Source organism: Rana temporaria, chromosome 11 (assembly GCF_905171775.1).
Source record: "Rana temporaria chromosome 11, aRanTem1.1, whole genome shotgun sequence".
Classification (NCBI taxonomy): Eukaryota; Metazoa; Chordata; class Amphibia; order Anura; family Ranidae; genus Rana; species Rana temporaria.
Window position 1 is genome coordinate 31,730,526 of NC_053499.1, and position 22,331 is coordinate 31,752,856.

General features: G+C 46.1%; 2 protein-coding genes across 3 annotated transcripts in view; one reads left to right on the plus strand and one right to left on the minus strand.

The window, feature by feature from the left end:
* ELP4 (elongator acetyltransferase complex subunit 4) overlaps positions 1 to 14,179 on the minus strand; it is a 372,514-nt gene extending 358,335 nt beyond the window's left edge. For both annotated transcript variants that reach the window (XM_040328325.1, XM_040328324.1), the window contains exons 1-2: positions 13,964 to 14,179; positions 8,658 to 8,693 (exon numbers count right to left, since the gene is read on the minus strand). In XM_040328325.1, coding sequence (XP_040184259.1) covers positions 8,658 to 8,693; positions 13,964 to 14,138 — 211 coding nt within the window. In that variant the 5' untranslated portion in view covers positions 14,139 to 14,179. The remainder of the gene's footprint in view (positions 1 to 8,657; positions 8,694 to 13,963) is intronic.
* Positions 14,180 to 14,214: 35 nt separating this feature from the next.
* The window catches only part of IMMP1L (inner mitochondrial membrane peptidase subunit 1), a 48,072-nt gene continuing 39,955 nt past the window's right edge, over positions 14,215 to 22,331 (plus strand). Inside the window, exon 1 of the mRNA XM_040328327.1 lies at positions 14,215 to 14,290. The gene's annotated coding sequence lies outside the window, so the exon portion shown is untranslated. The remainder of the gene's footprint in view (positions 14,291 to 22,331) is intronic.

The window sequence follows — 22,331 nt, forward strand, 5'->3', positions numbered from 1 at the left end:
TAGTTACCCTGCCATGGACTCCCCCTCCTTTCACAGGATAACAACCCTGAATGGTATGCAGTGAATTCACTGCAATTGCCAGGTATGCTGAGCAGGAGGGTGATCAACAGTGACATCACCGACAACCTCCCATCCAGTCATTGCTGGACTGGCATCCAGCAGGGCGCCCTACTTGTGGAGGAAGTGATGCAAGGTGCCTTCTTGGTAACTTCTACTCAGGCCAACAGACTAAATACTTTGGTGGACCCTGTGATTACATAAAAAAAAAAAAAATAAGCTACCGTGTTTCCCCGAAAATAAGCCCGGGTCTTATATTAATTATGCCAACAAAAGACACAGTAGGGCTTATTTTTGGGATAGGTCTTACCATGTAATGTGATGTCTTCTCTCCCCCTCTCCCACCCTGCCTGTCAGGAATCCCCAGTGTAAACGGAGTTAAAATGCTTGTAAAATCCTATAATCCACTCTATTACAGTAGTGTATAATTTACAATGTGTGCATTTCTGTAATATACTTGTGCCAAATACATTTGTTATAGCGACGCTCTGCACTTGTTTCCCGCCGGAGCTCTCTTCCCCGCAATTATATTACAGAAACACACACATTGTACATTATATAATACTGTAATATGTTGGATTATAGGATTTTACAAGCATTCTTGTAACTAGGGCTTATTTTTGGGGTAGGGCTTATATTGCAGCCCTCCTGGAGAATAACGCTAGGTCTTATTTTCAGGGTAGGTCTTATTTTTGGGGAAACAGGGTAATAGAGAAGGTAAGGAAGATAAAAAGACACGTTTACTGAGGGAGCTGCCTGGAGGAAAAAAAATGGCCATAGAGGGATATAAGCTGACCTGAATATAAGCCGAGGCACCTAAAAAAACTGGGAAAACTTATTGACTCGAGTATAAGCCTAGAGTGTGAATGCAGCAGCCACTGTAAGTGGAAAAAGAGGGTCAACAATGCCCATTGGGAGCCCAACTATGCCTCACTGTGTGCCCATCTGCAGCCTCACTGTGCCCATCTGCAGCCTCACTGTGCCCATCTGCATGCCTCATGCACCTGATCTCCCGGCGCTGTGACGGAACACAGACTCAGTTTCCCAGCAGTGAGTCAGTGTTTAGCCTATCACGGACGAGGAGAAGGCGGGGCTTTGTTACACTGGATGGCCGCCAACTAGACTGTATGTCACAGTGCCGGGAGATCATAAGGCTGCAGAATCGCACAGTGAGTCAGGGAGACTCGAGTATTAGCCCGATTGGGGGCTTTTTCATCACAAAATTTTTTTTGGCTTATACTCGAGTATATACGGTAATCTGCCATTTGCCCATCTATAATATCAATGTAAGAAAATATTTCAGTAATATGTTACCAAGCAGTTGGGTTTGGATGATTGAACATAATATCGTATCATCAGCAAATATGGGGGGTCATTTACGAAAGACAAATCCACTTTGCACTTTCAAGTGCAGTTGCTGTAGATCTGAAGGGGGACATAATTGGATGATACAATCAGCAGAGCTTCTCCTCATTTCAGAGCTTCCCCCCAGATCTACAGCGACTGCACCTGTAATGCAGAGTGAATTTCCCTTTAGTAAATCAACCCCTATAGTGACATTTTTCAATATTCATCCACCACCCTTTTAAAACAGCCACATACTACAATGACCACCCTCAACATAACAAATCGCCTACAATAATAATAATAATATACAAGTATGAACAAAAATGTAGCAACTTTCCACAGACATGACATCGGAACTCAACATGTAGAAATTGATGGAGCATGAAAAATTAGCAAGGACAATGCAGTGACAGCTGTAGCATACAGACGTACTATGTCTAGGATGCAAAACAATTCTACTTATTTGAAATCCAGCTGTCATGCAAGATTGATAGCTATACTGTTGGTGTCATACCTTTTTTACCATGCATCCAACATACCATCAGGGTTTAAAGGGCTCCGTATTGTAAAAGTAGAATAAAAGGCAAAACTTTATTTTTTGGGGGATAAAAGGGAGGTTTTTTTGTCCATTGTGGAGATTTCCCTTCACTTCCTGTTGCTCAACGACCAAAAGAGGAAGTGGGAAGAAAACCCTCCAAAGTACAAACACGCATGCCCTGAACCAATGCCAACCATAAGACATTAGCAGAAGTTACCCAAAGGGTAGCGCTAAAGAGCTGAATGTGACAGGGGGTATGATTTCTGCCATGGCTAAAAAGTAAACCATCAAGGCAGTGGCATGTGACAACCTCTACCACAGGATGAAGGAAAGAAGAAATTTGCTCGATTCCCCCCATCAACACAGTCAGTATTGATGGGAGTATTCCTCCTGCAACACTATTGTGTTCTGTCAGCGGGGAGTGGAGGGAGCCTCCCCGGCCGGATGAATACAAAGGCCACTGCTGGCGGCTATAGTCGCTGGCCATGATTGGGCAAAAAAAGAACAGACAGGTTGGTTGTACTAAAGGCATTTGACAGATTGACTTCGGTACAACCAGCCTGCTCATAGATTGAAATTTGGCCAGTTCGACAGGAACTGGACCAATTTCGATCAGACTATGGCCAGCCCTAGCATCTTGTGTGCACAGGGTTTAAGGCTGGATTAGAGCTGGTCGATTTTTTTAATAAAAAAACTTGATTCACGATTCGAATCAAGTTTTATTTTTTTGATGGACACTGCGCCGGTCCTGAGGAGCTGCAGGCAGGAGTTTTTGGCTTAGTCCACGGTATTTGGCCTCGCGGACGAAGTCGTGGCATCGCCTAAAAACTCCTGCCCACAGCTCCCCAGGACCGACGCGGTGTCAGTGCCGGTCTTGGGGGAAAAAAAATAAAAAGCGATTGTGTCAAAATCTGAATCGATTTGACCTACCAACTCGATTTTTTTAATCAAATCAATTTTTTCCACAGCCCTAGGCTGGATTCACACCTATGAATTTGTTGTGCTTTTTGCAGATTTGGACTACAGTCCATTTATCATGGTTTCCTATGGAATACATTCTGTAGTGCCATTCTGCAAAAAGCACAAATAATGCATAGGTGCAAATCCAGCCTAAACCACTTCAATACACAGCCATAGTAATACGATGTCCACAGATGGGATCTACCACCCTGGGTGGACATCATATGACGGCCTGAGCTTTGTGGGGGGGATATCTGAATGATGCCAGCAGCTAGAGGCATAATTCAGATATCCTTTTCTGCCGGCGATTCTGCACACGATAAAAACGATCATAGCGGCAGTTCCGCCACTTTTAAAACAGCCACATACTACAATGACCACCCTCAACATAAATTGCCTACAATAAATAATAATAATATACAAGTATGAACAAAAATGTAGCAACTTTCCACAGACATGACATTGGAACTCAACATGTAGAAATTGATGGAGCATGAAAAATTAGCAAGGACAATGCAGTGAACCTTGTGGACAGCCTTCCCAGAACAGTTGAAGCTGCAAAGAGAGGGCCAACTCAATATTGAACCCTACTGACTAAGACTGGGATGCCATTAAAGTTCATGTGCGTGTAAAGGCAGGTGTCACAAAACTTTTGACAATATTGTGTATGTTAAATAGTCTACATAAAACCCTGCAAGGACTGTCACAACACCTACAACTTAATGAGTCTTACTGACGGCAACGTGGACAATACTCCTCAATGCTCCAGAGATCATGATTCAAATTTCCAAAGCAATAAAAAAAAAAAATCTAAAAAACAAATGTTATTACACTTTTGAACCATACAGCGAGATCATTTGTTAGTCTTGGCATAATAAAGACATGTTTATACCATTTAGTGTTCATTTCAGAAATGTCTTACAAGCGAAATGTTTTGGAAGCAAAACCCACTAAAGCAGATTGGCATTGACGTAACGGGCGCGGGCATCTCCTTATCGCTAGCAACTTTTCTGGCACCGAATGGATATGTTACGAGTGTTAGGAGAGCAAATTGACTGCAACATTAGTAAATGATGGAGAAATAAATAACTTATTCATGCAAATATATGTTAAGTATTTTTCATACGCTTTATTGGATAGGCTAGGCATATTTATGTAATGTTTAGACATATCTGAAACGTGGAAATGCCCTTGAGAACAGCGCAATAACCACATTTTCATATGCACTGCGTTCCACCACCTTATTTAATCCTCTAATGATGCAGACAGCAGCTGAATCACTCACGAAGTATTGATTTGCAATGTGACAATATTCCTATATGGCTGAAAATTAGAAGTTTGTTGAGGGTTACACAATCATTAAAAAGTAATAATTAAAGCGGTGGTTCACCCACAATAACAACATTCTAGCATTAAATTAAGCATAGTAGCGCAAGCTACAGTATGCCTTTATTTATTTTTTTTGCCCCGTACTCACTGTGTAATCCTATAGTGAAGATTCCGACTCCCCGCGGGGAATGGGCGTTCCTATCCAGAGGGAGGATGATTGACGGCCGGCTATGGCACGTCACGCTCCCTGAAGATAGCCGGAGTAGGTCTCGGCTCTTCACGGCGCTATACGGCGCCTGCGCACAGACTATGCGCAGGCGCCGTGAAGAGCCAAGTCCTATTTCGGCAATTTCCGGAGAAGCGTGACGCGCCAGAGCCGGCCGTCAATCATCTTACCTCTGGATAGGAACGCCCATTCCCCGCGGGGAGTCGGAATCTTCAATATAGGATTACACAGTGAGTACGGGGCAAAAAAATAAAAATAAAGGCATACTGTAGCTCGCGCTACTATGCTTAATTTAATGCTAGAAAAAAAAAAAAATGATAGGGTGAACCCCCTCTTTAACAACCCATATCCATATTCGTGTACTTCATGTACCTTATGAAAGGGGTTTTATTTAAAAGAGAACACCCTTGTGTCTGATCTTGTCATGTAGTAAAAGTGGCTCTGTGTATTGCTGTTAGAGCTGCACGATTCTGGCCAAAATGAGAATCGCAATTTTTTTGCTTAGAATGAAGATCACGATTCTCTCACGATTCTCATGGCGTCAAATCTTTTACATTTATACAAAAAAAAAAAAAAAAAAATGGGCTAACTTTACTGGCTAGTTTTTTTTTTCCAAAAAAATTGCATTTAAAAAGACTGCTGCGCAAATACAGTGCAACATAAAATATTGCAACAACCGCCATTTTATTCTCTAGGGTCTCTACTAAAAAATGATATAATGTTTGGGGGTTCTAAGTAATTTTCTAGCAAAAAAATAATGATTTTAACTTGAAAAGAGCTGTCAGAAAAAGGTTTGGTGTTTAAGTGGTTAAACGTTCCTAATTTACATACAGAAGTTTATTCCTTTGATGTAAAAGTAAATGTTTAGACTTAACTTTCCACTGAGAAAGAATGTTTTCAAAACTTGGCAGATTGCCCAGACTTTGACTTTTGGCTTAGAGCAGACAGGAAATTCTTTGCATACCAAAGTGCAGAGAGAAAATTATTTTCATGTCAAAGATTGTGAAACCCTGTGTCAGGAATCGCAACGGAAAAAGATCGCGATAACCATTCTTGACGATTTATCGTGCAGCTCTAATTGCTGTGCTAAAATTAGGGTTGCACCGATACAAATACTAGTATCGGTATTGGTGCTGATATCGAGCATTTGCAGAAGTACTTGTACTCCTGCAAATGCTCCGATGCTTCACCCGATAACTGGGCAGTCAGGGGTGATCGGTGCGGCAGGGGAGTTACAATGACCGATCTCCTAGTATAGATTTCAGTTGCTTTATTGAAATCTCTACAGGGAGATCAGTGATTGTAACTCTCCCCACAGCTGCACTGATCACCCCTGATTGTCCTGTGTCCTCCTCCTGTCCCCCGCCATGTCCTCCCTTCTCCTCCAGTCCCCTGTCATAGCCTCCCTGCTCCTCTGCTCCCCCGCCATTTTCTCCCTGCTCCCTCGCCATGTCCTCCCTGCTCCTCTGCTCCCCCGCCATGTCCTCCCTGCTCCTCCGCTCCCCCGCCATGTCCTCCCTGCTCCTCCTCTCCCCCGCCATTTCCCCCCTGCTCCCTCGCCATGTCCTCCCTGCTCCTCTGCTCCCCCATGTCCTCCCTGCTCCTCTTCTCCACCGCCATGTCCTCCCTGCTCCTCTTCTCCACCGCCATGTCCTCCCTGCTCCTCCTCTCCCCCGCCATGTCCTCCCTGCTCCTCCTCTCCCCCGCCATTTCCCCCCTGCTCCCTCGCCATGTCCTCCCTGCTCCCCTGCTCCCCCATGTCCTCCCTGCTCCTCTTCTCCACCGCCATGTCCTCCCTGCTCCTCCGCCATGTCCTCCCTGCTCCTCCGCCATGTCCTCCCTGCTCCTCCGCCATGTCCTCCCTGCTCCTCTGCTGCCTCGCCATGTCCTCCCTGCTCCTCTGCTCCCCCGCCATGTCCTCCCTGCTCCTCTGCTCCCCCGCCATGTCCTCCCTGCTCCTCCGCTCCCTCGCCATGTCCTCCCTGCTCCTCCGCTCCCCCGCCATGCCCTCCCTGCTCCTCCTCTCCCCCGCCATTTCCCCCCTGCTCCCTCGCCATGTCCTCCCTGCTCCTCTGCTCCCCCATGTCCTCCCTGCTCCTCTTCTCCACCGCCATGTCCTCCCTGCTCCTCTTCTCCACCGCCATGTCCTCCCTGCTCCTCCTCTCCCCCGCCATGTCCTCCCTGCTCCTCCTCTCCCCCGCCATTTCCCCCCTGCTCCCTCGCCATGTCCTCCCTGCTCCCCTGCTCCCCCATGTCCTCCCTGCTCCTCTTCTCCACCGCCATGTCCTCCCTGCTCCTCCGCCATGTCCTCCCTGCTCCTCCGCTCCCCCGCCATTTCCTCCCTGCTCCCTCGCCATGTCCTCCCTGCTCCTCCGCCATGTCCTCCCTGCTCCTCCGCCATGTCCTCCCTGCTCCTCTGCTGCCTCGCCATGTCCTCCCTGCTCCTCTGCTCCCTCGCCATGTCCTCCCTGCTCCTCCGCTCCCTCGCCATGTCCTCCCTGCTCCTCCGCTCCCCCGCCATGCCCTCCCTGCTCCTCCGATCCCCCGCCATGCCCTCCCTGCTCCTCCGATCCCCCGCCATGCCCTCCCTGCTTCTCCGATCCCCCGCCATGCCCTCCCTGCTCCTCTGATCCCCCGCCATGCCCTCCCTGCTCCTCCGATCCCCCGCCATGCCCTCCCTGCTCCTCCGATCCCCCGCCATGCCCTCCCTGCTCCTCCCCCATGACCTCCCTGCTCCTCCGCTCCCCCGCCATGTCCTCCCTGCTCCTCCGAACCCCCTGCCATGTCCTCCCTGCTCCTCCGAACCCCCTGCCATGTCCTCCCTGCTCCTCTGATCCCCCGCCATGTCCTCCCTGCTCCATCGGCCCCCCTCTGTCCTCCTCCGGTCCCCCCGTCCCATCCCAGATGTGTCAGAACGGAGAGCAGAGGAAGGAGCCAGTAAATATGTCATTTACCGGCTCCTTCCCTTTCTGAAAGCACAGTCAGTGATCACCGACTCTGTGCATTCACATAACTGAGCATCGTAATCTGTGTTTACGATGTCTCCGTTTATGAGGGGAGCCACTGTCTCCTGTCCATTCATTTTCAGTGCAGCTGAGGTTGCAGAGAAAGGGATTGGGGAATCTGTGTCCTTAGTCACGTTCTGTCTCAAAGGGGGGGATGTCAGGGGTCTGTTTAGACCCCTTATATCTCACCAAAGCCCCCCCCCCCCCAACAGGGCTGATAAAAAATAAAAGAATAATAATAATTAAAAAAAAAATGTAATAAATATTTAAAAGGTAAAATTGTAAAAAATAAAAACACTTAATCATTTTTTTATATTCACATATACCGTGTATACTCGAGTATAAGCCAAGTTTTTCAGCACATTTGTGCTTAAAATGCCCCGCTCAGCTTATACTCAAGTCAACCTTTTTGTGCCTGATCTTCCGAACTTTGGGGACCCGGTAACTTGGCACACATATAGCCCCACTCTTCCTCTACAAGTGTGCAAAGTTTGTTGTCCGGGGGACCTACGGCCGGGGGAACACCGTTTTTTCAAAGTCAGGCATGGACACGGTGAGCCATGGACACGGTGAGGCATGCAGATGGACACCCTAGGCTTATACTCGAGTCAATACGTTTTCCCAGTTTTTCGTGGTAAAATTAGGTGCCTCAGCTTATATTCAAGTATATACGGTATATATCATATTAAAAAAAAAAAAAAAATTGTCAAAAATACAATTGTACCAAAAAATAAAACATTAAAAAAAATTACTGACACAGTCCACTGTCACATGGCATTAAAAAAAAGTATCGGTAATCAGTATTGGCGAGTACTTAAGTATCGGTACTTGTACTCAGTCTTAAAAAAGTGGTATTGTTGCAAAGCCGGGTGGAAAATAGCAATAATACCGTACGTACAGCAAAAAAAAAAAAAAAAAAAACAACAGCATACTGTAAATGTTGGAAGTATTCAGAATGTAATGTTATATACATGTTTTTAGGGTGAACCTCCGCTTTAAAGTCCCCATTACATTCAAACTCTTTGCAAAATAAAAAGCCTATTTGTTATTATGAAATTTAACCTATGGACTCTAAAAGGTAACTAAGCAAAAAGCAAACAGCAGTGCAAGCCAGTCACCCATATGCATGAAGCTACACACCGCAGTACATAGTAGTACTAAAGCTAAAAATAAAAAAATAAATAAAAATACTGACCAATTACAAGTAGCGTTCCAACTGCTAGACCACCACCTATAAAAAGGAGAGAAGGAAAAAAAAAGGGAGAAATTGAAATAATATAAACATATTAAATCAATAAACATTATGACAATTGGATATACCATGCTGCTTCTATACTACATCCCCATCCCAAACAGAGCGGTCTGTCTTGCAGATCAGAACTGTATATTATTCCAGCTCTACAGAGTGGACACCAACTGTACCATTAGTAAGTCTGAAGAGCTGTCCTTGGTTCTGAAATAATTATTTAGGGTCCATGCACACTGGCTTAAAAATCTCTGCTTCTACAGGAGTTTTGTGTCCTGCCTGTAGAAGCAGCTCAATGTTATCCTATGAGTCCATTCACATTAGGACGATTAAGGGGCTTATTTTAACTGCTTCAGCCCCGGAAGATTTTACCCCCTTCCTGACCAGAGCACTTTTTACAATTTGGCACTGCGATGCTTTACCCAAACACATTTTTTTCCCCACAAATAGAGCTTTCTTTTGGTGGTATTTGATCACCTCTGCGATTTTTTTTTTTTGCGCTATAAACAAAAGAGCAGTGACAATTTTGAAAAAAACACTATATCTTTACTTTTTGCTATAATTAATACCCCACATTTTTTTTCCCACTTTAGTAGGCCAGTATGTATTCTTCCTTTTTTTTTTTTTAACCAAAAATAATCGCAATAAGCGTATATTGATTGGTTTGCGCAAAAGTTATAGCGTCTATAAAATAGGATATAGAATTATAGCAGGCCTCGACAAAATCCGGGCGCCAGGTCGCAATTGCGACAAGAAATTGTGACCTGACGTGCACGCCCACCAGCCGGTAATTGAGGCCGAAAAGCCGCCGCCCCCACCTCCACGAGATTGTGGCGGGCCCGCGACGGGCTGGTAAATTAGGCCGCGGCTTTGCAGCCTTGTGAAGGCCCAAGCTGCCTTCTGTGACCTGGCGCCTTCTGTATTTCTAACAATACATCCAGCCCAGTCCTGCATATAAAATGACACTGACCTTTTTTTTTTCTTTGCCGTAGATAGCGTTTAGCCGTGGAATTCACCGCGGCTTCCGGGTAGGGAATCCCGCGGGGGTGGGCGTTCCTATTGTCATGCCAATTGATTGACATGCTAAACTACGGCGCACACAGCGCGTCACGACTTCACGAAGGAAGCTCGGGTCGGCTCGGCTCTATTCGGCGCCGAATAGAGCCGAGCCGACCCGAGCTTCCTTCGGGAAGGTGTGACGCGCTGTGTGCGCCGTCGTTTAGCATGTCAATGCTAAGGACACTGATATAAGAAGGGGACTGAGGACAATGATATAAGAAGGGGACTGTGATATGAAGGGAAGACTGAGGACGCTGATATAAGAAGGGGACTGAGGACGCTGATATAAGAAGGGGACTGAGGACGCTGATATAAGAAGGGGACTGAGGACAATGATATAAGAAGGGGACTGAGGACGCTGATATAAGAAGGGGACTGAGGACAATTATATAAGAAGGGGACTGTGATATTAAGGGAAGACTGAGGACGCTGATATAAGAAGGGGAATGAGGACACGGATATAATAAGGGGACTGTGATATAAAGGGAAGACTGAGGACGCTGATATAAGAAGGGGACTGTGATATAAAGGGAAGACTGAGGACGCTCATATAAGAAGGGGACTGTGATATGAAGGGAAGACTGGGGACGCTGATATAAGAAGGGGACTGCGGACAATGATATAAGAAGGGGACTGTGATATGAAGGGAAGACTGAGGACGCTGATATAAGAAGGGGACTGAGGACGCTGATATAAGAAGGGGACTGAGGACGCTGATATAAGAAGGGGACTGAGGACGCTGATATAAGAAGGGGACTGAGGACGCTGATATAAGAAGGGGACTGAGGACGCTGATATAAGAAGGGGACTGAGGACAATGATATAAGAAGGGGATAGTGATATGAAGGGAAGACTGAGGGGGCTGATATAAGAAGGGGACTGTGATATGAAGGGAAGACTGAGGACCCTGATATAAGAAGGTGACTGAGGACAATGATATAAGAAGGGGACTGTGATATGAAGGGAAGACTGAGGACCCTGATATAAGAAGGTGACTGAGGACAATGATATAAGAAGGGGACTGTGATATGAAGGGAAGACTGAGGACGCTGATATAAGAAGGGGACTGAGGACGCTGATATAAGAAGGGGACTGTGATATGAAGGGAAGACTGAGGACGCTGATATAAGAAGGGGACTGAGGACGCTGATATAAGAAGGGGACTGAGGACGCTGATATAAGAAGGGGACTGAGGACGCTGATATAAGAAGGGGACTGAGATATGAAGAGAAGACTGAGGACGCTGATATAACAAGGGGACTGAGGACGCTGATATAAGAAGGGGACTGAGATATGAAGAGAAGACTGAGGACGCTGATATAACAAGGGGACTGAGGACGCTGATATAAGAAGGGGACTGTGATATGAAGGGAAGACTGAGGACGCTGATATAACAAGGGGACTGTGATATGAAGGGAAGAAGGGGACTGTGATGTGAAGGATTTGACTCATAATACAAACACCTTTGCTGGAAGAAAGTTTTACTGGCCAAATCTCCATGAGTATCATTTCAATCCCCCTGCTATAGAGTGTCTATTGAGCGATTGCTTAGAGTCTGCTGAGTCAGCTCTTACAGGTAAATACCACAAATACACATACAGTATAATCTTATGGAAATCCTGATGTTGAAAGGAATGATTTGGAATCAATACTTTATAATACAGTAACTTCATGTAATGAGGCAATGGGGGAAAAGCAGCTTTAGGTGGGCTGCAGGCATAAAGTGAATTCAGAAGGGTGGCAAACACGCTGGCAGATGTGGGTTACAGGTTTACATCAATGAGAGTCCACAGAAACATACTCGTGCAGATCTCTAGGCAGCACCCCAGTTTGTTTATCATTAATTAAATTCTTAAAGCGGGAGTTCACCCATTTAAAAAAAAAAAAAAAATCTCCCCTTAGCTTCCTGCTCGTTCGGTCTAGGGGAATCGGCTATTTATATTAAAATATGTGCAGTACTTACCCATTTTCGAGCTGCATCTTCTTCCGTCGCTTCCGGGTATGGGTCTTCGGGAGCGGGCGTTCCTTCTTGATTGACATTCTTCCGAGAGGCTTCCGATGGTCGCATCCATCGCGTCACTCGTAGCCGAAAGAAGCCGAACGTCGGTGCGGCTCTATACTGCGCCTGCGCACCGACGTTCGGCTTCTTTCGGAAAATCGTGACGCGATGGATGCGACCGTCGGAAGCCTCTCGGAAACCTGTCAATCAAGAAGGAACGCCCATTCCCGCAGCCCATACCCGGAAGCGACGGAGAGGATGCGTCTCGTAAACGGGTAAGTACTGCACATATTTTAAAATAAATAGCCGATTCCCCTAGTAATAACGAGCAGGAATCTAAGGGGGAAAAGTGCCCTCTAAGGGTGAACCCCCGCTTTAAGCCTCATACACATGATCGGATTTTCATCGGACAAAGCGTAGGACTTTGCATACAAACGGCAAATAATTGTCGGCCAACAAACACGAAACTACATGTTTTTTCAGCTCTTTAACGCCACGCTTTGACTTTTGCTAATGTTGTGTTATGGTGAGCAGTGCTTCTGAGCATGTGCGTTTGTATTTTGGAGTTTTGTCCGACGGACTTGTGTAAAAGTCAGCAGCTACAAAGACTTTTACTATATGAACACTTACCTGTCCAGGGATCCCGCGATGCCCGCATCCCAGCCGATCTGAGGGCAAGGCTTCACGGCTGGTTCCCGACTGCACATGCACAAAGCTTGCTGCGCTTTCTGATTGGCTGGACAGTGGAAGAAGGAGGTGAACTTCCAAGGGACGGTGTTGCATCTGATTAGGCGACCCCACAGATTTTGTAATGGAAGAGACGTTCCGTCACGGCCATCTTGGTACACCCTGCACTCTTCTGCAGTAAGGATACAGTGAGAAGGTGGCAAGCGGACATCTTTTTACACCCACCAAAGTTTTGCATTTCACACTTATTTTAAAGTGGGGGTTCACCCAAAAAGAAAAATTTTAACATTACATTCAGCCGAGTTGTCCTAATGACAATCGGCTGTTTTTTTTTTTTCATTTTATCCCCGTACATACCGTATTTTCACTGCCGCTTCCGGGTATGTCTTCTGCGGGACTGGGCGTTCCTAATTGATTGACAGGCTTCCGACTGTCGCATACTGCGCGTCACAAATTCCAGAAAGAAGCCGAACGTCGGTGCACAAAGGCCGTATAGAGCCGACTCGCAGTCCGGCTTCTTTCGCCAACTCGTGACGCACTGTATGCGACGGTCGGAAGCCTGTCAATCAATTAGGAACGCCCAGTCCCGCAGAAGACATACCAGGAAGCGGCGGTGAAAATACGGTATGTTAAAAAAAAAGTATTGGGTGAACCCCCGCTTTAACCAGTAAACTCAGCTTATATAGTGAAATACAGTATTTAGAAATCTGTTTCACTGTTTTAAAGTTGAATTTTAAAAGCAGCAGCAATCAGGACAAGTAGCGAGGACAAATCTCCCTAATAAGAGGCGCAGACTGCAATACAAACCTGAGAGGGGTTCTAACCCTTCTCCATTCTATGCAAAGATGAAAAGGTTGTGTCCTTAGTTATGTCTCAAAGTTGAGCTCCTGAAAACTAAACAAATCCTCCTTGCAGTGGGGCTGTGTTTGCACTGCAAGGGTCAAAGTGGAGTTCAACCCAAAAGTGGAACTTATTTGATTCCTCCCCTCCTCCGCTGCCATTTTTGGCACCTTTCAGGGGGAGGGGGGAATAGTGACCTGTTTTTGTCAGGTACCCTGTCCCGAATTCCAGGAGTCGGCACTGGTGTTCCGTCAGATTAGGCGATTCAGTTTGCATGTGTTGCGCTATTAGGGTTGCCAACTCATCCCTTTAAAACAGAACACATATTAATTACACAGGTTCTGAGGCTAATTGAATGCAAATAAGGCACCAAGTGAGTTTAATTACCTCCTTAATCAGCCACAGAACCTGTGTAATTAATATGTGTTCTGTTTTAAAGGGATGAGTTGGCAACCCTATGCGCTATACAAGTTTTTCACTCACTAATGTCACAGGGAGTGAAGATCAGAGGAAATCCACCATTCTAATCTGCACCTAGAATAGGAATTGTGAGGAATCTTCCAATGGGGACACCTAAGAGGAAATCTCCTCACACTGGAAAGATATCCTCTGATTTCCGCTCACACCATGGAGGGGACCCTCAGTTACCATGACAGCCAGTGACACACACCTAGGATGTGATCCAGAGAGGGGACTCCGGTGGAAACCAGCAGCTGTCCGTTGTGTACGGATGGTCGGGCCCCCCGGAGAGCCGGGAGTTTCCCCCGAACCTTCCTTCGGAAGCTGGTCTCACCCCCAGCAGGCACATTTCTAGCGCTCATGCCGCCGACACCGGGCGCAGCCATCTTGCTCGGCCGTCAACAGCGCGGTGCATGGCGGGAGCGCCAACGTCACTCCCGCCCAATCAGAGCGCGGGCGGCTGCTCAGCGAGCCAATCCGGTGCTTGTTTATTTAGAGGAGCGTGTGCTGTGCGCAGCGCATAGTGTGAGGCTCTCAGGTGAGTAGATGAATGGGGCGCTGTGTGGACAGGACGGAGGTCATATGTTAGAGGTCATAGAAAGGTTAGAGGTCAGGGGTGGGCTTCTACCTCCACACTGTCTGCGGCCTCCTGGGTGCTGACATTCCCACACTAGTCTCTAAGTATAGACCAGACTGTCTTTATGTTTACTCCTTTGTAGAACAGGAAGGGGTAAAACCTCTGCTAGATGATTCTTTTTTGGGGACATAATAAAAGGAATGGCAGCTTCTTTTGCTGTCTGTGTCACATTGGGGGGAGATTTTCCTTCACTTCCTGTGCTGAAGACACAACAGGAAGTGAGGGGGTTCCCCTCTTTGCCAAGGTTTTCATACACTGCATTACCAAAAGTGTTTTGGGACGCCTACCTTTACACGCACATTAATGTTACTGGCATCCCAGTCTTAGTCCATAGGGTTCAATATTGAGTTGGCCCTCCCTTTGCAGCTATAAGAACTTCAGCTCCTCTGGGAAGGATGTCCACAAGGTTTAGTAGTGTCTAAGGGAATGTTTGACCATTCTTCCAGAAGTGCTCCCGTGTTTGTGATTTTTGGTTTAATTTTGGAAAGGCTGCCGGCCCTTTGCCGCTATAATAGCTTGCAGTCTCCGCTCTAATTAATCTCTCCCAAAAGTTTTTCATCAGGTTGAGGTCAGGACTCTGTGCAATGCCGGTCATGTTCCTCCACCTTGCTTTGTGCACTGGAGAAAAATTACCTGTTTGTAACATTTTTATAAAAAATTATGGGTTTTTTGTTTTGTTTTTTCGTTTAGCAAAAAAAAAATACAGTGATTAAATACCACCAAAGAAAACGGAAAAAAAAATTGTTTGGGTAGAGTGTTGCATGACTGTGCAATTGTCAAAGTGCAACAGCGCTGGCTGCTGAAAATATTGGCCTGGCCATAAATGGGAAGAGTACAGCGCTCAATCTGCTGATCAACTTCTGTTCAATAACCCAGTTGGATTTTTGTCGCTCGATCAGCACTGCCTGCTATAGCCAGCAATGCTGATCAGTATATTCTACTCCTATTCTGTAGTGTGTCCCTGCTGTTTTGTTGAGTAGAGGCTTAATTAGAGAGGCCTCTATGATTAATCCCCTACTGGGCAAAATATGCTAGAGGCCCCCCATGTCTTTATAACAAAAAAAAAAAGCGTTGTGGAATGACGCTATGCCCACGTTTTGCCACATATGAATTGAGTCTTGTATGCCTACTACTAGGGATGCAACGGATCAAAAAACTTGCGTCATCCCTCCCCCCTCCCACTGTAATGTCCACGTCATCTCTCTGACAATTGCAGTTTAGGAGTTAACCACTAGGGGGTGCTGTAGGGGTTATGTGTGACCTCATATGTGTTTCTAACTGTAGGGGGCGGGGCTGGACATGTGATTGATCGTCTTTCCCTATATCAGGGAACAGACGATCAGTGACATTGCCACTGTGAAGAACGGGGAAGGTGTGTTTACACTCACCTCTCCCCGTTCTTCAGCTCCTGTGTCCGATCGCGGGACTGGCGTGTTTGCGACCCCACGGCTGGGCTTAAAGAGACACGTACAGGTACGTGATTGTGCCAAGCCGTGCCATTCTACCGACGTATATCGGTGTGAAGGGGTCCTTAAGTGGTTAACCTGTTTATAGCTGGTTGTTAAAGAAAATTGCTGGCTAAAAAAACAATAAAAACGCAAACCACGGTAAAACCGCAGTAAAAACGTGTGTTGAAAAACGCAGCAAGCACTGCAAAAACGCTGAAAAGCAACATGTATAGGTGTGAATCGAGCCGAAGACCTTACAAGTGTTACCCCATCATGTGCTCTTCACCAGATGACTGAGGATCAGTATCTCGATTCCTGGAAAACACCTGTGAACAGTTCTACATGTACAGAGCTTCTTGATTCTCCCTCTTTCCGGTTATGTTGGGTTCATACTTGGCTGCCCAGCAGTTTCAGCACCCACTGGAAGGCTGCAGTGCCCTCACCCCAGACGCCGTTCAGAGAAATTACATACTATGCCCGCAAACAGTCGGGGGCTTCTTTGTTGTGCATAGGGAAACCCATTCAAATAAGGCTCATTCACATTTGTGTGACTCCCAAGCTGTGCGATTTTCATTGCTATTTTGGAACTTTGAAGCATTTTGATTTTGACTGTTACACAACTGATAACATTAGGATGTGACTTTCGTGCCGCCTTTGAGCGCTTACATTGCAGTCTATGGCACTGTAGTCGCATGAACGTTTTGCAGGAACATTTTTAAAGTCGCATAGATTTGAACAGCTTCTATTGAAATGCATGGGTTGCGACTTGTCATGCGACTTTGTGGCCTTAGTCACATTGAAAAGTCGCACAAGTGTGACTGGAGCCTAAATGGCAGCCCTAGAATTATTCCCACTCTGGCATGTGCAGCAATACACAGTATGTTACACACTTGTTGTTGGCACAAACTTGCATGCCTTTGTGTTCAGGTAGGGGTGTGTGGGGTGATTTTAAACGTTGCTTTGTTTTAAAATGGTGTCAGTGTGTGTGAAAAGTATAGAATAAAATGGCGGTTGTTGCAATATATTATGTCACACTGTATTTGCACAGCGGTCTGTCAAATGCAATTTTTGGGGGAAAAAATAAATTTTAATAAATAAAAAAACTAAACAGTAAAGTCAGCCCAATTTTTTTTGTATAATGTGAAAGATGATGTTGCGCCATGAGAAGCGTGATCTTTATTCTAAGTGAAAAAATTGTGGTTCTCATTTTAGCCAGAATTGTGCAGCTCTACTCTATAGTCGCATGGGCTGCTCAGATGTGATGGGGAGGAAATGCTCGGTATAGAAACTTACTGCAAACTGAGCATGTGCAGAGTTGTCACCACAGCTGCAAAAAAACTTGCTGAATCGGGGAGGTGGACAGAAGGGGGAGATTAAGGAGCAGCATGATCAACCAAGTTTTTTTGTAGAATACAGAAAACAAATCGCATACTGAGTATGGACAGCATAAAATGCACTGTTTGCGAGTGTGTTTGTTTGTTATTTTTTATTTACATATGTAGCACTAACCCCCGGAGGAGCTGCTGGTTTGTTTTGGGCGGCATGTTGCCTCTATTTCCTCGCCGTCTAGGGTATCAGATGAGAGCTGAGAAAAAGTTCAATGTCCACACTTTAGACTTCTTTTTCTTTGCTGTTTTTGTCGAACTTGGTAAAAGAATAAAAAGAAGTAGTTGAAGAGGTGGAAGGGTAGTAGGTAATGGGTTCAGGTGTATAACTTCTATTCGGAAACACTCCTGCTTCCAGCAACGTAGCTTTCGTCGCCACTCCAGCCAGAGGGGGTTTTGCGCACCCGGATAGGTCTCTCACTAACCTAGCAGCCAGGGTGTCACACGGAAACTTGGTAAAGTCTCTGCCACAGACCTTCCCAAAGATCGAGGTATAATCGGTCCAGAATCCTCTCAGCACAGGATTAAGCACCCGGATCTCTCCCGAATAACTTCTTGTGAACTTAGAAATGACAGGTGACCATCACTCAGCCTTTCAGTAATGGTGCGTCCTTCAATGAAGTTCAAGGCCTCTCCTGATACCAGCCTCGTGCTCGGTGCTTTCCAAGATAGGTTCTTCATCGAGTGGCTTCCTCCCTCAGGACGGACACCACAGGACCACTCTGCAAGCGTAGGCCCAGTCTGACTACCGGGCCTACTTGGTAGATCACAACACCGGACCAACATGGTCCCAGAGCCAGGAACACTTGAACACGCACCCCCGGCCATGAGGGCCACACGGGGGGGGGTGATGGGACGACAGACCCAGGATCGGCGACGACCCCGGACTAATGACGTCTGTCCCTTAATTAACCACTTAAGCCCCGGACCAAAATGCAGGTAAAGGACCAGGCCCCTTTTTGCGATTCGGGACTGCGTAATTTTTTTTTTTTTTAACAGTAAAAGGACTGCGTCATTTTAACTGACAATTGCGCGGTCGTGCGACGTTGCTCCCAAACAAAATTAGCGTCCTTTTTTTCCCACAAAAAGAGCTTTCTTTTGGTGGTATTTGATCACCTCTGCGGTTTTTATTTTTTGTGCTATAAACAAAAATAGAGTGACAATTTTGAAAAAAATTCAATATTTTTTACTTTTTTGCTATAATAAATATCCCCCAAAAATATAAAAAAAAAAAAAATTTCCTCAGTTCAGGTCGATAAGTATTCTTTTACATAATTTTGGTAAAAAAAAATGCAATAAGCGTTTATCGGTTGGTTTGCGCAAAATTTATAGCGTTTACAAAATAGGGGATAGTTTTATTGCATTTTTTTTTTTTTACTACTAATGGCGGCGATCAGCGATTTTTTTTTTTTTTTTTTTTTTTTTTTTTTTTTTTTTTCGTGACTGCAACATTATGGCGGACACTTCGCACAATTTTGACACATTTTTGGGACCATTGTCATTTTCACAGAAAAAAATGCATTTAATTTCACCTGGTGTGTGTTTACAACTGTATTAGTGATGTCATCGATTGTGTCTCCCTATAAAGGGCATAACACGATCGATGCAGCCGCCAAAGTGAAGCACGGGGAAGCCGTGTTTACACGCGGCTCTCCCCGTTCTTCAGTTCCGGGAACCGATCGCGGGACCCCAGCGGCGATCGGGTCCCGCGGTCCCGGAGCTTCGGACCGGATCGTGGGCGCGCGCCCGCGACCCACGGCTGGGTAGATGTACAGGACGTGCCGGTACGTCCATCTGCCCAGCCGTGCCATTCTGCCGACGTATATTTACAGGCGGCAGTCCTTAAGTGGTTAAGTACTCCTCCCCAGCATGCACAGCGGGACGATCAACTCCCACTGATGGCTGCCGAAGAGGAACACCCAAAACACCTTCACCTGACTGCTGCCACCCTTGGCCTGGGATGATAACTGCACCCCAGACAACAATAGTGGTCACTCAGAGTACAGCCATGGCTGGAACAGAGGCCCAAATTTAGTGGAAAAATCATAGTCTGAGTCAACTAACTCTCAGACTACCCTCTAAATTTAAAGCGGCGCCGGCTAGAAAATGGCTATATCTATCCAATATTTTTTGGCCATATCTGTATCTTTTCTCTATTTCAAGAACACGCCTGTACCACACTGAGTAGGACCGTCTCTGGTGCTCATTACCGGGGGACGGTCCACTTCATGGAATCTGCATATTTTACTAGAACATTCCAAATTGATGCTGATTTTCGTTAGAAATGTCCAAGTGGAATCTGCCCCCTCCACAGATCTGTTTATACTGCTGACAAGCGCCCACTACCTTCTCTATATAATGAACTCCTCATTTTAGCAGATGAGGATTTATTCAGTGCCAGGATTCGTCTGCCATACAGTCTCCTGACTGTTTTCTTTAAAGTATTATCTGTTCTGACGGCCATTTTCCTCCTTGGTTCCAGGGTATCTATTGTGAACACAATTAGAAAACTGCCTTGTCATCAATCGCATTCAACGTTCCTAATCTTCTTACTAGCGTCTGCCATTCTCTTCTCGGAAAGCCTCTTCCCTCATCAATTCTGGAATGTAGTGGCATTGGGTTGTGCCAATTAACCCCTTTTTAGGCAGATAGGCCTGTCATGCTCTCCACCATACCATTGTCCCTAAATGGGTTAATGTTTTATGGTCAACAAATCAGATTATCCATTGTGTCACCTGACTCGTTGGGGTTCTCAGTCATGTGATTCCCTTAGCTTCCTGCTGGGGTCATGCTGAGTGCTGAAAACAAGGTATTTGTGTGTGGGGATGTTGGTAAGCAGCGAACAGCGTGAGCCTAGAGTTATGATTACAAAGAAGATGACTTCATTTTTCCTTCTACTTGGCAGAATAGGATGAGTTCAGATCCTCTCCAACCAGCAGTGCTGGGGTCCCTAATCCTGCTAGAAAAGAATGAGACATTTTAATTCTATGACCTGAGCTGGAAGTGGTTGTCTGTGTGAGATGTCGGCATATCTTGCTGTGTGCGGGAGACGCTATTGGTTTTTATTGCATTACCGCTTGAGGTTATGCTACACACTGATTTTGTATGAACATATAAAAATAGAACAAAAATTGTTTAGTGGATGCTTTTTAGAGTAAAAGTGAATAAGTGCAGCGCTAAAACAGGGTTTGACAAATTTGCTTGGAATCTAGGAGCCAGCTAAAAAAGTTAGGAGCCAGAAAACGCGCCCCGTCCCGACGAGCTTGCGCGCAGAAGCGAACACATACGTGAGCAGCGCCCGCATACGTAAACGGTGTTCAAACCACACATGTGAGGTATCGCCGCGATTGGTAGAGCGAGAGCAATAATTCTAGCCCTAGACCTCCTCTGTAACTCAAAACATGCAACCTGTAGATTTTTTTAAACGTCGACTATGAAGATTTTGAAGGGTAAAAGTTTGTCGGCATTCCACGAGCGGACGCAATTTTGAAGCGTGACATGTTGGGTATGAATTTACTCGGCGTAACATTATCTTTCATAATATTAAAAAAAATGGGGATAACTTTACTGTTTTATTTTTTAATTAAAAAAAGTGTAATTTTTTCCCCAAAAAGTGCGCTTGTAAGACTGCTGCGCAAATACGGCGTGACAGAAAGTATTGCAACGATCGCCATTTTATTCTGTAGGGTGTTAGGATAAAAAATATATAATAATGTTTGGGGGTTCTAATTAGAGGGAAGAAGATGGCAGTGAAAAATAGTGAAAAATGACATTAGAATTGCTGTTTAACTTGTAATGCTTAACTTGTAATAGCAACAGCTCACCACCAGATGGAGCCAGCTCACAAAAAAAAATCTTTTTTTTTTTTTTGCCCACCTTCCAAGCCAAGTCGCCAGGACACTATTTCTAGTCGCCCTGGCGACCGGGATTTGTCGAGCCCTGCGCTAAAAGAACCAGGGCTTTTTTTTTCAGCGGGAACACAGTTCCGGCACCTCCAGCACTGAATGTATATAATGGCAAAGGGTGCTGTGGTTTGCTTGGAGGACTTATTGATGCTGGGGGAATCTTTTATCGCTGGGGGAATCTATTGCTGCTGGGGGTCTGTTGTTGGGGGTCATATGTTTCTGCAAGAGGTCTACAGTTGACGGAGAGCTTATTGATGCTGGCTGCTACAAGATCTATTGTTGTTGGGGTGTTATTTTTGTGGGGGATTTATTGTTGCGGGGATCTATTGCTGCTGGGGGGTCTACTGTTGCTGATTGCAGGGGATCTATTTTACTGCTTTTCATGCTGTTCACAAATTCCATACAAATTACCCAGAACCACAACATGATACTTTGGTACTCTTGAAAAGGGGCAGTACAAAGTAGTGGTGCAACGGATCACTGTTGATCCAAACGGGTCACCCCCTTCGGATCGGCACACTATTTGATCCGTGGATTGCCGCCGCGGCCATAGCATTAGGAAAGGCCGCAGCTTTGGCCTAGATCCGGAGCCATCTTGGTACACCCGGCGGAGGCCCCTCCTCTGTTTACACCCACAGAGGAGGAGGAGCCCGCGCTCGAGGGACACACACACCGCTGTCTGAGGTCTGTAAGGGGGACTGGGAGCTGTACTGATGAGTCTGCACTGGGGGGGGGGGTTACTGTCTGTACTACTGGGGGGGTGCTTGCACTGAGGGGGGTACTGTCTGTACTACTGAGGGGGTTACACTCTTTACTACTGGGGGGTGTTTGCACTGAGGGGGGTACTGTCTGTACTACTGAGGGGGTTACACTCTTTACTACTGGGGGGGTGTCTGCACTGAGGGGGGGTTACTGCCTGTACTACTGGGGGGGGGGGTCTGCACTGGGTGGGTTACTGTCTGTACTACGGGGGGTGTCTGCACTGAGGGGGGGGGGTTTACTGTCTGTACTCCGGGGCGGGTGTCTGCACTGAGGGGGGGTTACTGTCTGTACTACTGGGGGTCTGTAACTGAGGTGGGGGTGTCTGTACAGAGGGAGGGGGTGTATACTGATGGAGGGGTCTGTACTGATTGGGGACTATAGTTGGTGGGGGGGGGGGGTGACGCCATATTTTTTGCATCGGGTGACACCAACCCTAGTGACG